The 16,817-nt window shown below is 39.3% G+C and overlaps 1 protein-coding gene across 1 annotated transcript in view; it reads left to right on the plus strand.

Annotated features, from left to right (window-relative positions):
* LOC129364126 (protein Smaug homolog 1-like) overlaps positions 1-13,124 on the plus strand; it is a 49,404-nt gene extending 36,280 nt beyond the window's left edge. Inside the window, 7 exon segments of the mRNA XM_055036575.1 lie at positions 1,526-1,766; positions 2,364-2,449; positions 2,557-2,675; positions 2,803-3,004; positions 6,769-6,895; positions 9,183-9,266; positions 10,535-13,124. Of these exon segments, the coding sequence (XP_054892550.1) occupies positions 1,526-1,766; positions 2,364-2,449; positions 2,557-2,675; positions 2,803-3,004; positions 6,769-6,895; positions 9,183-9,266; positions 10,535-10,563 (888 nt within the window). The 3' untranslated portion in view covers positions 10,564-13,124.
* Positions 13,125-16,817: the final 3,693 nt, after the last annotated feature.

Raw genomic sequence — 16,817 nt, forward strand, 5'->3', positions numbered from 1 at the left:
ACTTCTGAATTCTTAGATAACCTGTTACTTGAGATAACTGACAAACTGAAATATCTTGGAGTTATTTTGCCAAAAGACCACAAACAAATTTAACTTTTTAGAAAAAGTCGATAATCTTAGGAAAGATGTTGATAAATGGAGATGACAATGTTTCATACTTTTGTGTATGATTTATGTATTCTGTATTTTGAAAACTTAACAAATATATACATTAATAAAAACTAACTTATAAACAACTTTTTAGATAGAAAGAAGTTTGTTTTCATATCGATACAAAATGTAATTCAACTGGCCGATTATTTCACTAATAATGAGACATTTTTGTTATGAGTGAAATAATCTGCCAGTGTAACTCAAACGTTTTCATCAATATTAAGGAATTATTGCGTTAAAACAAACTACTTTATCCTGCTGAAAAGGTACATGCAAGTTAGTTTGTTTTATTTCAAGTGAACTAATAATTTTTCATTTGAAACTAGACAGTAAACACTTGGTAAGGTTTTGTTTTGCTGTGAAGGGAAGGTTTTGAAACTCATTCTCCCTCTTTACTCATAACCCTTCAAAGCAGAACAACAACTTTAAAGGTCAGGCTGAAGGAGGGACCGAGTTGAAGAAGCTAATTTCAGGCGTAACCTTTCGCAGCAGCACTGTTGCAACATGGCTCGATGTCAAGGCAAATGTCTTCATTTAACAAGTTAAAGGTGGCCCACTGTGCTTACTAGAACTGGTTAGGGTTGGGAGATACAAAACATGTTCACTACCCTTTTAGCACAAATACATGGTTGCATAATGAGATTGTTTTAGAGCCTTCTGTCACTTTAAATTTAAATGAGCTGCTGGCCACGCCCCCAACTCAACATTTATATTTATACATGAAAACGACTGCAAATGGAGGCGCAATTATACAACGTACATCTTTATCAGAGTGGGGTAGTAACTAGTTACATTTACTCAGTTACATTTACTTGAGTAACTTTTTTGGAAAAAAAACAAAAAATTTTAGGAGTATTTTCACTATGCGTTCCTTTATATTTTTACTTGAGTAATTTTATTATGAAGTATGGCTGCTCTTATTGCCATAAAACTTCTGAATTTTCTACCCACTGAATGGAAAACAAACATGTTTCAACAAAAAATTCACCTGACAGACACACCTGCAGTTTTTGTTTCATAAGTTTCATATTTTTTATTGAAAGAAACTAATTTGGAAATATTTTCTTTATTTTTTGTGCCTTATGTGAATTATTGTCATTTTGTCCTTGAAATGCCAAATTTTCCACTTAACTTTATAATAAAGTGGCCTTTATTTGAAAGTAGTTTGATAGGAAACAGGCTAATGAAAGAGGGGAAAGACATGTGGCACATCAGGTTCCGGGAATCGAACCTGCGACCACTGCCATGAGGACTAAAGCCTCAATACGTGGGTTGCGCTTTGCCCCTGCGCCACCACAGCACCAAAGTAGTGCTACTCCTACTTGACTAGACATCACAGTTTGATTGGTGAATGTTTACTTCCTGTTTCCAGGACGTCTTGGAGGGCGGGAATCTTCGCACGCCGCTGCAGGAACTCCACCTGATGATCACAACTCCCATCAAGGCCTTCAGCGGAGGGGAGGAGTCGTCTCTGCAGCGCCCCCTGTTGAGTCCGCAGAGCAAGAGCTCTGACTCCAGCCTGCCTGGAGGCGGTGGAGGAGAGGCCGAGTCCGGCAGCAGCGTCATCGCAGAGGGGGATCTGCCGGGCCAGTTCACCCGAGTCATGGGGAAAGGTGAGCATCATTCACCTGTTCAGGTGGTTTCACATGGAGGTGGAAGAGTTATGTGAGAGGTGTACAAACTTTTAGACACCTGGGCTAAAATTGTAGAGTCAAACGTAGCCGCAGGAGGCCAAAAAATTCAACCCGAGGATATTTAATTAGCTAAAACCAAGCAAGTAAAATATCCCAAAGTTTATTGTGGATCCAACATTAGGACATTAGGATGGGGGGTGCGGGGGAAAGGAGCATATTTCAGCCAAAAACTCAGAAATGTTATGTTTTTTTCTCTAGCAAATTTTTTGCTTTTCAAAGTCAGAATTTTTTGTTTAAGAAAATGTAAAACATTTAACTCAATTTTTTTTTTCGACGCCTTTTGGAGCTCAGAAATTTTCTTGTTTTTTTTATTTCTTTCAAAAAGTCCAAGTGTGTTCATAGAAAGTTACTACTTTTTTTCTACAATGGCCTTATTACACCATAGGAGATTTTTTTCCTTGGCTTAAAAAGTTTATTTGGGTCACTTTGTTTGAAAATGTTTGCTATATTTAGCCAAGTTTAAGAAAGAAACTTTGGACACCCCCGTCTCATGTTTTGTTTTCACACTGCCCTCAGTTTGCACCCAGCTGCTGGTGTCGCGGTCGGATGAGGACAACATCAGCTCCTACCTGCAGCTCATCGATAAATGTCTCATCCATGAGGTATGAAATGTTTTGTCTTATTTCAAGTTTGCAAACATATTTGCACTAAAAAATAGCCAAAACTACTTGGAGAGTTTGATTATTTCTTCTCTCTGTGTGCATGGCAGTCCTTCACAGAGACGCAAAAGAAGAGGTTGTTGTCATGGAAGCAGCAGGTCCAGAGGCTTTTCCGGTCGATCCCGAGGAAAAACCTCCTTGACATTGCGGGTTACCGGCCTCAGAGGAGGTGCGTTTTCAGAAACTGGCCATTTTTCCACTATTTGTGACAATACTGGTGATGCTGTTTTTTAAGTAGCTTTACAACTTTTCTGATCTCATTCTGACTTTTGTCGGGCGTTTCTTGTGTCCTGCAGCCGTTTTGGACAGTCGAACTCTCTCCCCTCCACCAGCTGCGTCGGGAGCAGCGTGTCCGCCAGGCGCAGCCTCCACCAGTTCCATATGCCTTCCAGAAGCTTACCGGGAGCCAGACTGGGTTTACTGGGCAGCGGGGGGCTGCTGGGGCCCACACCCCGCAGCTCCAGCAGCACCCCAACCGGTCCCAAACAGGGCAGGCATGTAAGTCAAACTGGACTGTGGAGGATGGAGGAGTTATTCAGCTTTTTTTGGCTGTTTTTATGTTAGCTTAGCTTTAGTGATAGCGTTGACTAATGCTGGCTCTATTTTTGCACCAGTTTCAACTTCCACACTGCAGGTTATTAGTTACACTGCATAAACACAAAATCTTACCAAGCAGACATGTGACTATGATGACGCACAAAATTCAGATGGGGGTCAGGGAGTGGTTGTCTTCGTTAGCCAGCAGCTTTTTGCCCTCCAGCAGGGAGATGTGGGCCGAATCCATATTTTCTTTTTGTTGTTCAGGGAAGCCAGGGTTCATCTAGGTTTTGCGCTGCGCTTGCCTACCAAGATGGCGGTTGAGCGGTGTGGATCACTACAGCGTTATGGGAACTCTGTATATGTGATGAGGGAAAGACGCGTTCAGAAGCTTTAGAGTTAAAGTGCTTCGTTCTGAAGTCGTATCTTTGACGTTAAAGTGGAACATTCCCGAACTGAGCAGCGAGACATTCCAGGATGGTTACAGCCGCCGGGGCTCAGCACGTCTTCTCCCTGAAATAGTTATTCTGTCATTATTCCATGATGAGGAAAAGCAGGATGAGTAGTGTGTGTGTGAATGGAGCTCGTAGGCAGGTCGCTCCACATACCAGAGACTCTGCGTCAACACTGGAAACGGGCGGAGCTGTGCAGGAGATTTCAGGCCCGTTCTGCCTCATTTTGGTCTGATCCGACCCATTTCAGAGCGTTTTTTTTTCCCCTTTTTCCTTTTCCCCTCCCTCCTTCTACTCATCATCCTCACAATGGCAGGAAATACCTCAGCTCCTCCTTCTTGTCTTTGGAGTGGAAGTGCCAGGAGAGAAAAAGGGAGAAAAGTCGGCTGGCAGGGAAAGCTGTGAGTCACTGTAGCTGTTAGGAGGAGGGGCGATCGAGGTGCAGCGTATATATAGGAGAGAGAGAGAGAGTGCGCGGCTCAGATACAGTGAGAACAGTGCACAGGCATTTCCTGTTTTTCGCTGGCTGTGGGCGCTGCAGGGCGGTGAGGGATTGGATAATGTGCAGGTTACTCTCAAACCCATCATTAGGGCTACCTGATGTAGGGAGGAGAATCAGGAGAAAACGATGTTTCCTGCTTCCACCAGTAAAGTTTTTCATCTGCAGATGTTGCAGCAAAGCAGCAATTTGCTGAATAAGTAGTAAAACAAATGAAGTAGTAAAAACACAACATCTTACCAGGTATTTTTGGTCTAGTTTTTAGTGCAAATATCTTAGTACACTTTAATTAAAACAAAACTAACTTACAATCACTTTTCAGCAGATATAGGAGTTTTAGTAAATAATTCCTCAGTGTTGATTAAAAAATGACTAATTATTTCACTTATAAGAACAAAGTTTTTCACGTTACAAGATTAAAAAAATCTGGTTATTCCAGTGCAAATAACCATAACTTTTCAGTAAGAAATAGGAAAATAAAATCCTTATTATTAATTAAAAAGTATTGGTTATTTAAGTGAAATAATCTGCCACTGGAACAAGACAATTTAACTTATAATATGGGAAAAATGTCTGGCAGATTAATTCACTTACAGGTAGTACTATTTCATCAATATTAAGGAATTATTGACTTAAAACAAGCTTCTACATCTTGCTGAAATGTTTTTTGTAAGCTAGTTTTGTTTTATTTCATGTGTACTAAGACATTTGAACAAAAAACTGGATCAAAATACTTTGTAAGGTTTTGTTTTTGCAGTGAAAAAACACAAAATAAGGCAACTAATCTGGGATTAGCAATCTGTTTTTGGAACCAGAAGTTATGAACAACCTGCTTTGGCCCGGAAATATCTGGTCTAACTTTTTAAAATTATTTTTAATATTTCTATTGATTCTAAAGTTTTGATAAGTTTTATTTTACCAGTCTTTGGGGGAAACAACCATTTGGATAATTCTGGGGTTTGTCTGAATGTAATCCTGTTACTGTGTTTTTAATATTGCTGAACAACATATCACAATATAATTGTTTCATACTAAAACTAATCAATAATTATTTTTTAAGTGTCTGAAATATTACCAGACACTTAAGTGAGGAAAGTATCTCTTCTGTTTCATCAAATTTTCTCTCCACGCCGTTGTTTTTTATTTCTAAGCAGTTTTGAGGCAAGTTACTGCTCGGTGACCCGCTGCAGTTACTGCTCAGTGACCCGCTGCAGTTACTGCTCAGTGACCCGCTGCAGTCACTGCTCAGTGACCCGCTGCAGTCACTGCTCAGTGACCCGCTGCAGTCACTGCTCAGTGACCCGCTGCAGTTACTGCTCAGTGACCCGCTGCAGTCACTGAACAGAGACCCGCTGCAGTCACTGCTCGGTGACCCGCTGCAGTCACTGCTCGGTGACCCGCTGCAGTTACTGCTCAGTGACCCACTGCAGTTACTGCTCAGTGACCCGCTGCAGTTACTGAACAGAGACCCGCTGCAGTTACTGCTCGGTGACCCTCTGCAGTCACTGCTTGGTGACCCGCTGCAGTTACTGCTCAGTGACCCGCTGCAGTCACTGCTCGGTGACCCGCTGCAGTTACTGCTCAGTGACCCGCTGCAGTCACTGAACAGTGACCCGCTGCAGTCACTGAACAGAGACCCGCTGCAGTCACTGCTCAGTGACCCGCTGCAGTTACTGCTCAGTGACCCGCTGCAGTTACTGCTCAGTGACCCGCTGCAGTTACTGCTCGGTGACCCGCTGCAGTTACTGCTCGGTGACCCGCTGCAGTTACTGCTCGGTGACCCGCTGCAGTCACTGCTCGGTGACCCGCTGCAGTCACTGCTCGGTGACCCTCTGCAGTCACTGCTCGGTGACCCGCTGCAGTCACTGCTCGGTGACCCGCTGCAGTTACTGCTCAGTGACCCACTGCAGTTACTGCTCAGTGACCCGCTGCAGTCACTGCTCGGTGACCCTCTGCAGTCACTGCTCGGTGACCCGCTGCAGTTACTGCTCGGTGACCCGCTGCAGTCACTGCTCGGTGACCCGCTGCAGTCACTGCTCGGTGACCCGCTGCAGTCACTGCTCGGTGACCCGCTGCAGTTACTGCTCGGTGACCCGCTGCAGTTACTGCTCAGTGACCCGCTGCAGTTACTGCTCAGTGACCCGCTGCAGTCACTGCTCGGTGACCCGCTGCAGTTACTGCTCAGTGACCCGCTGCAGTCACTGAACAGTGACCCGCTGCAGTCACTGCTCGGTGACCCGCTGCAGTCACTGCTCAGTGACCCGCTGCAGTTACTGCTCGGTGACCCTCTGCAGTCACTGCTCGGTGACCCGCTGCAGTTACTGCTCAGTGACCCGCTGCAGTCACTGAACAGAGACCCGCTGCAGTTACTGCTCAGTGACCCGCTGCAGTTACTGCTCAGTGACCCGCTGCAGTCACTGAACAGTGACCCGCTGCAGTCACTGAACAGTGACCCGCTGCAGTCACTGAACAGAGACCCGCTGCAGTTACTGCTCAGTGACCCGCTGCAGTTACTGCTCAGTGACCCGCTGCAGGACTGCCAACCTGCAGTTACTCAGCAGGTCATTGCTAGGTAACCAAAGAGTGAGAGAGTTGGTTGATTCCTCCATCCTCGCTGTGAGAGATTTATAAAATCATTACCTGTTGATTGGTAACGTGTGAGGAGCTACTACGCTGTTTTATTTGATTCATGGATTTATCACGATATGCATTGTTAGTGATTTATTGGCCAGCTGGAGTTTTAAATCAGTGATACGTTAAATGTTTCTCCTCAGGGCCCCTGGTTTGCCAACCCGGGAGGAAGTAACAGCATGCCGAGTCGGACCCACAGCTCCGTGCAGAGGACACGGTCGCTGCCGGTCCACACCACGCCGCAAACCATGGTTACGTTCCAGCAGGCCGGTGAGGAGCTGGATTTATGTGACCCTTTGCAAAGCAGACAGACAGACAGCCAAAATGGCCGACTCGGTTATTAATAGATCCGGAGGAAGTGACTACTTTAGCTCTTGTATTATTCAAAATTAACTTGACCCATAACCTCAGGGATACACTACAAACATAAAAACAATAAATAAAAGATAAGCCAGTGGTTTAAAAACAAACAACTGATAAACGACTGGTTTTCAGTGTTTACTGTAATCAAATAATATGAAAAACCAGCTTAGATTTTGAATGAAATTAGCTTTTTCCATTTCGGTCGACTGGATATTGTCATTTATTTCTAATTTTTGACCATTTTGATGGGATTATTCATAAACAGAATCTGAAATATAAGGAACTAAGGATTCTGCTAAAAAACTAAATCTTACCAAGTATTTTTGGTTCAGTTGTTAATGCAAATATTTTAGTGCACTTGAAAAAAAGACTAAGCTAACTTATAAGTAACCTTTAAACAAGATAGGGGAGGTTTTTTAAGTAAATAATTGACTACTTTAGTAGTCAATTATTATTAAATCAATTTTAATATTGATTTTTAAAAAGTATTAATTCCACTGGCAGATTATTTTATTTTACTTTTTTTCAATAATTACTAGTACTGTTTTTTTTTTTTATCAATATAAAGGAATTATTTACCTGAAATAAGCTTCTACATCCTATGGGAATGTATTTTTTAAGTTAGTTTTTGTGTATTAAGACATTTACACTTAAAACTGGACCACATACAAACAAAAACACTGAAATTCATGTCTTATTTCATTCCTTTATCTGAGCTAATTTAGTCTAGTTTTATGTTTCCACGAGGAGAAACCACATGCGAGTCCATCCAAAATGTAAAGTTTCCCGTTTAATTACAGGAAATTTATCTGCTCTACACGAGACATCCAGCAGCAGTTTTTCAGGTTGTGTTTTTGCAGTGTACAGTGTGTTTTCCGTGGGTCGCAGCGGCTGCCTGTGCCAGACGGAGTGACCTGCAGTAACCTCCGTCCCACAGGAACAGAGGACAGTTATAGCAGCGACTCGGCCTCCCTCCTTTTAGAACGAGGAGGACAAAACGGATTTAAAAAAAGAAAAGCAAGCGGAGAGCGGGGAAGCAAGGCGGCGGAGGGAGGGAGAGAGGAAGAGAGGGGAGGAAAGAGTGGTCAGATTCACAATGAGGCCCTTTGTGCAGCGAGGACGGGGCTCCCTGGCTTCCCTTCCTGACTCGCTCTCTTTTTCCTCCGTTTCTGCCATCGCTCCTCTCGTCCTTTGACGACTGCAGAGTCATGCACACATAACAGCCTGGCTGCTTCTGGGTCGGAGCCAGAGTTGATGCGAACGCGACATCCTCCCCGTCTCTGTTTGTATCTCTGCTCTGTCCGCTAACAGATGGATTCAGAAAATAAAAAATATGAAAGCAGAGCCGGAAATTTGACTGTGACACTGCAAAAACAAATTTAACAAGCATTTTTTGTCACATTTTAGTGTAAATGTCTAAATAAGACAAAACTAACTTAGAAGTAACACTTCAGAAAGATAACGAGCTTGCTATAATTTAACAAAATCCTTAATATTAATAAAAAAAAGTATTAGGCTGCCATTTTTCCTTTTATTTTTTTCATGTGAACTGTTGCCAAAAAATGCATTTCAACATAAAACAAAAGCAGATGTTTAAGCTGCTTCTACTTTTTACAAGTTCAATTGAACATTGACTGAGAAAACCCAATTTAATTATATTGTAAGATTTATTTCTAGTCTAAAAAATTAGCTCACAATATCAAAATGTGCCTAAAAAACAAAACAACTGATTTTTTAAATGTCCGTACACTGCAAAAACACAAAATCTTACCAAGTATTTTTGTTGTTTTCAGTGCAAATATCTCAAGACACTTGAAAAAACTAACTGAAAAAGTAACTTTTCAGAAACATATTGGAGTTTATTTAAGTCAATAATTTCTTAATATTGATTTTAAAAATGTGCTAATTATATGAACTAAAATATTTTTATCAATATTCAGGATTTATTGACTTGTGCTGCTAATAACAATTGATATAACCATTCTAAACATAATAATGATGAGTGATTGATAAGTAAGATAATAAATAATATATATCTATAATTGTAAAACATTACGAGCTTTTCTGGTATTTCATATCAAAATTCTCATTTTTACTTGAATAAGTCAGACATGTGGAGATTGGACTAAATTCTGCGTTATTTATTGTTTCATGTTGTTTTTATTTGGTGAAAATCATGTAGTTTTTTCCACAGATCATCAGTTTCCAGTGACAGAGCCGGACATAAACAATCGCCTCGAGTCGTTGTGTTTGAGCATGACAGAACACGCTTTGGGAGGTACGGCTTTTATTTTCACTTTTATTTCTCGTTCACTGCAACATTTAAAAACAAATATAAACACTGCGCTCACACTTACGGTGTAAGTAAAACCATCCTTACGCACATTATAAGGATGGCTTTACTTATAATGTTTTTAAGTGTAATTTAATGTTATTATCTGAACTTAAATCAGTTTCAGGTCAGTTAGTTTTGTCAAAATGATTTTTGTTTGCTAAATACTGGAGAACTTAGCGAGAACATTTCTTTTTTACATTTTATGTATCCTGCACTGCAAAAACACATCTTGCCAAAAAAATCCCAGTTCCACTGGGAGATTTTCACTTATAAAATGGGAAAAATGTTTTCAGTGAAACTGGAACTTTTTCTTGAATATTGGGGATTATTGACTTAAATCTCCTGTATTTTGTTTTATTTCCTTTATTGAACCCTATTGAGATTTAGATCTCATTTTCAAGAGGGACCTGGGCAGAAGTCTGCAACACACTGCAGCCTGGTTACAAAATAAAACTAATTAATTCATATGCACAAGTGCAAAACAAAAGAGAACATTTAAAAGCAGTGATACTCATAGAATCTCGTTTCCTGTCTTTAAAAAACGCTCCAAATAAACCCAGTGAAATAAGTTCTGACATCTTGAGTTCGGACTGCAGCTGTCCGTCTGTTTTCACAGATGTGTCGTTTCCTCAGCAGGACAGTTTGGCTCGTCGCTGTTCAGCACATCGATCTTCACATTTTAACACAGCGATGCTTTTGGTTCGGAGCTGGGGAAAAAATTTAACTTTTGTTTTTCTGGAACTAATGATGGCCTCGTTCAAACCGTCATTACTCTGAAATGTGATCTTATTTCAAAATAATTGCATCTCAATAAGTAACTTGAGAGCAGAGAGACATAATTGACACAAAATCAGACGTATTACAACTTTATTCCTGTAGTAATATTTATTCTAATATTACTACTTTATTCTCTTTTTCCTTATTATGCCCCTGATACTCCATCATATGTTTCTGTCTGTTATTTTATAAATATATCTAAGTTTATTAATGTGATAAAACCAGAATTTTTTGTTTATTCAGTCAGAATTTAGTACAACTGGCACAGAATAACGTAAATGTTTTTAGTCAACATATTTCTGAATAATTTAACATTTACGTTATGATACAAGGGAAAACAGCTTTTTAAGAAAATGGCCACTTATCAATGAATCAGCTATCAATTAAAGTCGACTGGTTTTGACGATTAAATCTCGATCTTCTCTCCCGGTTAGACGGTGCAGATCGCACATCGACGATATGAGGTCATCGGGGCGCCGCAGGTTCTCCTCAAAGCCAGCCGGAGGTCGCCGTTCCTCCCGCCCCCCTCCCCGCAGCGCTCCACCGCCGGACCGGACCGGACTGGGCCGGACCTCGGAAACAATTGCAGGTCGGTCGCCAAATGGCCAACGCAGCCCATCATCCATCGGGTCGGACAGAAACAGACTTCCTCCTCCGTCTGAGAAGGAAAAGCATCAAAGCCAGCGATGGACGGCGCCTGACTGGTGCCCCCCAGTGGAGGCGAGCGGAAGAGCGACGCCGGCCTGTGGATCGGGCCGACTGGATGAAACATGGCGTCTTCCGCGTCAGTAATATTACCTCAGACGAGACGAGCGGAGCCGGCGCATTCGGGTCGGGATTCTCGGACCGATCGAACGTCCGGCGCTTCGTAGACGTCAGCGCCGCGACTCTGCGAGTTTTCAGCCGACATCTTGTTTCTGCGTTGTGCGTCCGTATTGTTTACACGACGATGCTGCTGTCGGAACGCGCGCTCGTTTTCAGGAGGTGCGCGGAGCTTTACGTCCCGCATGCAGCCATCGAACCAGTTTACAGCAAACGTCTCCTTTATCTTTAAGAAGCGACGGCGAGCTGCCAGGTTTTAACGGAGAGAACGTCGGGAGGAAGTGAAGAATGTGAAGAGCAGCGGCGTCAAACTCACAAATCGATTAATGAAACTTCCTGCACTGCAAAAACACTAAACGTTACTAAGGATTTCTGTCTAGTTTCTACTGCAAATATAAATAAACATGAAATGAAACTAACTTACAAGCAACATGTCAGCAAATCTAGTTTAAGTAAATAAATACAAAATATTGATGAAAAAGTTCCAGTTAAACTGGCAGATTATTTCACTTCTAACATGGGAGAAATATTTTGCAAGAAGTGAAATAATCTGCCTGTGGAACTAGAACTTTTCATCAATATTAAGGAATTATTGGCTTAATAAAGCCTCTGTGTTTTGCTACATTTGTTAGTTTTTTCTGCAATATTTGCTCTAGAAACTGGACAAAAATCCTTTGGGATGTTTTGATGAATCATTAAAAGTTTGCAGTTTTTTTCCCCATTTGATTTCTACTACATAAAACGAAATATTTAATAACTTTGAATTCGGCTCTATCCAAATAAAAGTAATTTGATTAAACTGATAAAGTTATATTTAAACTCACTTTTGTTGAAGTTTATTTATGTGGCCCTCTAGAGTGTCCAACCTGCAGCTCCTAATAGCGCTGACTAAAAATAAGATTTAAGATTAGATCAAATAACAGATGCAGGTTTTTACAGTAGTTAATTAGTGGTAATGTAGATACAAAAAAAAGAATAAATTTCTATCAAAAAACGTTTTCCAAGTTTTTCTACAAAATATGTCAAATTAATTGTCGATTTTTAAAGCTTGAGTATTTCCATAATTTTCTTTAGGTTGTAAAAGTTGCAAACATCTCGTCTAGGGGGCCCAATAAATAGCTACAGCGTGCCGGATTTGGCCCGTGCGCCTTGAGTTTGACACACACATGTTGTAGAGGAAGGAATTAAGCTGAAGTGATGCTGAAGAGGGGGAAGCGGATGTTTGAAGAGGCCAGACGGAGGATGATGATGTCATGTGAGCGAAGGCAGCGGGAAGTGGATTTGTTCGTCTGAATCTCCAGGTTTGCAGGAAAATGCAGGAAATGTCGTGAACGGGAGACAATCGGAGCGTGTCGGGATGTCGGGGCGATCGTTAAGCCGCATGTCGCAAAAAAGTATTCGTTAAAAAAGTGTGAAAAACAAACTGGTCAATCCATGAAGGGTAGTTCTCCCAGAGATTGTCTGATTAGTGCTTACCTCCACCTGCTGGCCAGACGCAGTCATTGCATCTGTGTCTTTGCTTCATCAGCAGAGGCTGTCGTAGAATATATTTTCTTCATTATTTTGCGTCTTAATATTTATCCCTATTTGCTTCTATCTGGAATAAACTTCCATCAAGGAAATGTGCAAATAACCTGGTGAATCCAGATCAGTTTCTTTAATAATTACACTGCAAAAACTAAATTTTACCAAGTATGTTAGTCTGGTTTCTAGTGCAGGTATCATAGAAGACCTGAAATGAGAGAAAAACTGACTGACAATTAACTTTTCAGCAAGAAACAGCTTGTTTTAGGTAGATAATTTATTAAGTTATAACAAAACATTTTTCTAGTTCTAATCATAAATTATATCTAGTAATTAGTTTTAGCAGGTAAAAGCTATTCTAGTTTTGCTATTAGCATCAGTTTTAACCATTTGCTGACGTGATGATTTATTTCTAGCAGTTCTAGAATAATTGACTTTTCCACTGTCAGATTGTTTAAGATGATTAACTTTAACAAATTATTTACGTAAAACCTGTTTCTTGCTGAAACGTTACTGTAAGTTAGTTTTGTGTTATTTCAAGAATACTAAGGTATTTTCATTAGAAACTGGACTCAGAATGCTGGTAATGTTCTGTGTTTTTGCAGTTTAGGGTTTATTGTTGTATTTTCTTTGCATCCTGCACTTGATAATGTGACTCACTGAAGTTCAAACGTTAACCATCTGAGTATTTTCTCTTCATCTAAACTCAGAGGCTGGAGTTAAAAATGTTTTTAATGTCACAGCAGCCATTTTCTCTCTGGTTTCAGGAGGAGCTGTAGCAGAGTCTCCTCCTGAAACGGCTTCGTTCAGACGCAGCCAGCATTCGGCCCGCCGATCCGATTGCACTGGACGGCGCTAAATTCAGGTGTGAAAGAATGCAAGGCGGCTCATCCTGCACTATTTTAGCATTAGCTAAAGAACCTGCAGGCTCTGCATGCAGTGGAGACCAGGGTTTCACTCAGAGCAGCCGAAATATTCACTAATTTTGGCTTTCACTAAAGTAAAAGTAAAAGTAGCCGTTCAACAAATGACTCAAGTAAGAGTAAAAAAAGTGCTAAAAAGTCTCTGCAAGTACTGAGTAACTGGTAAAATATCCTTCATTTAATGTTTAAAAATTACATCACCAGATGCACCACACATTGAAATTTGAAAAAAGTTGAATAATTTTTACTTTAAAACTTAGAAATCTGTTATTTTTTCTAGAAAATTTAATGTCAAAACTTCTGAGGTTTTCTAGAATTTCAGAAATTATTCTCAAAATTGTTTTTTCCAGCAAATTTTCAACTTCTTAAAAAGAACATTTCTCGATTCTCCCGAATATTTTTTAGATTAATCTCAACATTTCGGAGGCTTTTGCTAGAAAATTTTTGAAATTTCCAAACATTTGGAGTTTTTCTCTTGAAAACTTACAATTTTAAACTTTTGAAACCCAGAAATTATGTTTAGTTTTTTTCCAGAAAATGTTAGACTTTAATAATTGATCTGAATTTGTCAGTGATACCTGAATGTTCCTGTTCTGAGCGAAGCGAGACACGGAGAGGTTTGTTACGTTAATGAAAGCTACATGCTAACATGACCTCAAAACAATTAGAAAACGATATCAAAAGATAAAAACATTTTTGTGTATTTTAATTGTTCTACAGATGATCTAAACCGTTTTGCTTTTGTTTAGCTTTTGATTTGTTTTAAGAGGCTGAAAATGTGCAGAAACTCCTGAGAGTTTTAAATGAAAACAACTGAACTTTTCTGAGATGTATCGACTCATCCAAACGGTTTCTTCTGTTCTGACGATTAATCGGATAAAAAGATCAATAGAGTGATGGGCTGTTCGGTTGATTATTATTCACCGATCAATAATTAGATATTGATGGTGCTTATCAGTTGATTTTTCTTTTCCTTTTTACAGAATTTGATTCACTTGAAGCTAAAAATGCGACGAGAGGAGATCTGGGTGAAACTACGACAGTGAATTAGAGATGGAAAAATAAAGCTCAGAATTTTTATAGAAAAAAATTTGGCTATTTGAGTTTCAAAAGTTGAAAAAGAATGCAGGTTTGTTTTTTTAAAAACATTTTCTTTTTTCCTAGAAAGTTTCTGAGATCAATTGCAAAATTTCTGAATTATTTGGCAGATACTTTATTTTTGTTTGCAATATAAAATACCATCATACAGAAAAGATCTACAAATACGTTTTTCAGTTATTTAATTAATTAACTAATTAATTAATGCTCTTAGCATGTTGATTTTTGGCAAACTGCATTTTTTTGAATCTCTGTACTCCAGTTAACAATTAATCGATCACTAAATCACGATTGATCTGGTTAATCGTTTCAGCTTTAGTCCCAGTGCGGGTTTCTGTGAAACTGCCTGAGGAGTCGAGTCCAGGCTGCAGTGCAGATGTTAGAAAGATGAAATCTGAGGCTCTTCACTGCTGGTTTTTCATGTTTTACATGACAATATTCATTTAAAACTCTCAAGATTAAGTCCTGGATGGCTGAAAATCTGCGCCTGCGTGTTCAGATTCTCCATTCAGATGCAGAGGAAGCAGATTAAACTCTAAACCTTGTTTCTGTTTCTCTATATAATCTCTCAGCTTCACTGCCATGCATCGCTCAGTACTTGAGTAGAAAATAATAATTTATTTCCTTTCGTTTTCCGTATTTCCTGCAGAGGTAAAACTTGTTTTATTATTTAAGTACCGTCTGTGTTAACGTGTTATGGCTGGTGACCATGCATACATCTCAAATATATCGTCATTTTTTGTTCTTGTTCGCTTTTGTTGAGTTTTATTTCTGTTTAATTTGATCCAGATCCAAACTCTCCGTTTGGTTCTGGAGTCAGAAATGTGTTTGTAGAAGGAAGACGTTTAATACGAGCTGCAATCTGGCTGGTGGTGTTTCCCACCAAGCGGCCATTTTGGGAGGACTATTTTTAGCGGCGGATTAACACATTTTGCCTGGTGGCATTGTGTTTCATTCAGTCGGAAATCTGCTTAAGAGAAATAAGGATATTTCTGATGGTTTTTATGTTTGAGAAAATCCTCATTTTAAAGAGACTTGATGTGTGAACAAAATGATGTAATTTGTGTTAAATCGAACCAAATCAGCTCCGCAGTATTAACATTTATCGTTTTGTTATTCCAAAAGCATTTATCATACTTTATGTTGAGTTATGTATGCTTTTTTTTATTTTTCATAGAGTCTGCAAATCAGTTTGTATTTTTTTTTCAGATGTCAGGACTTTTTTGTTCTTTTTTTGTTAGTTTGTTTTTGTTTTGTTCTTTTGGAAATATGTAACAAAGCGTCACCGCTCGACTGTTATCCCTTTATTTCATTTAGATTTATTTTATCAAAGAGCCGATGTCCTGTATTGACTGCAGGCTTTCTTCTATATTTGAAAAAAAAAATTAAAATGTATGTTTAATAATAAAAAGTTGCAAAAAATAAAACATAAAAATCTAGAAAATGAAAAGACAATTTAAAAAATGTATTTATATTTTAAACTGCATGCACGAGACTGGGAAGGTCGTATTTAGAATAACAAATGGCAGTGCCTTTTTTCTATACTTGACACATCAACATCATAAAAAAGCAAAACGAAATAAATGGTTTTGTATCGATTTAATGTTTCGGCTTTGGGAGGAATGACAGCTGAGTGGAGTTCACGTTCAAAACAACCAATTTAATTAAAAAACTGTTTATTTTTAGGATTTTATTGATGCTGAAATCAGTCCAAAAAGTTTAACTTGATATTTCACTAAAAATATCGTTTTTAAATCAACCAATGTTTAATCAATTTTCAAACTCCTTGCATCAATAATAAATCTTACTGTCTGCAGTTTTAGCACCTGAATATTCACAGAACTGGTTAAGTTTCATAAACTGAACCTCCAGATTTAGATTTCTTGGATTATTTTTGCAATAAAATAATCCAGATGAATAAATGAGCGTGAGCCCAGCTGCTTAAACTGGTTGGTACCTGTTGTTGTCTTTCACACGTGTTGGTGTGAAAATGATGAAATGAGAATTATTTTGATGTGTTTTGTACTTTTGCTGCGATGTACCAGAATGCTGTGATTTGGCATGCCCCCAATTTATATAAAAACAAACAAAACACGTCTGGTTGTGGTTTTTTGTCTGATTTCGTAACAAAACATTCAGAACGTCTTGATGCATTCACTCATGAAATCCTTTGGAAATTAGAAAATATCTCTTCATTAAAAACATTGTAAAAAATTGAAATCATAGAAAACATACCAGCTGTATTTTGTTTTTGACCACAAGAGGGCAGCAGTGCGTTTAAAACAACAAAGAAAAACTTTTTACAAACATGTATATCAGGAATAACATTTTTATAATAAAACACACTCTC

Source organism: Poeciliopsis prolifica, unplaced genomic scaffold (genome assembly GCF_027474105.1).
Source record: "Poeciliopsis prolifica strain line A6 unplaced genomic scaffold, Auburn_PproV2 SCAFFOLD011, whole genome shotgun sequence".
Taxonomy (NCBI): Eukaryota; Metazoa; Chordata; class Actinopteri; order Cyprinodontiformes; family Poeciliidae; genus Poeciliopsis; species Poeciliopsis prolifica.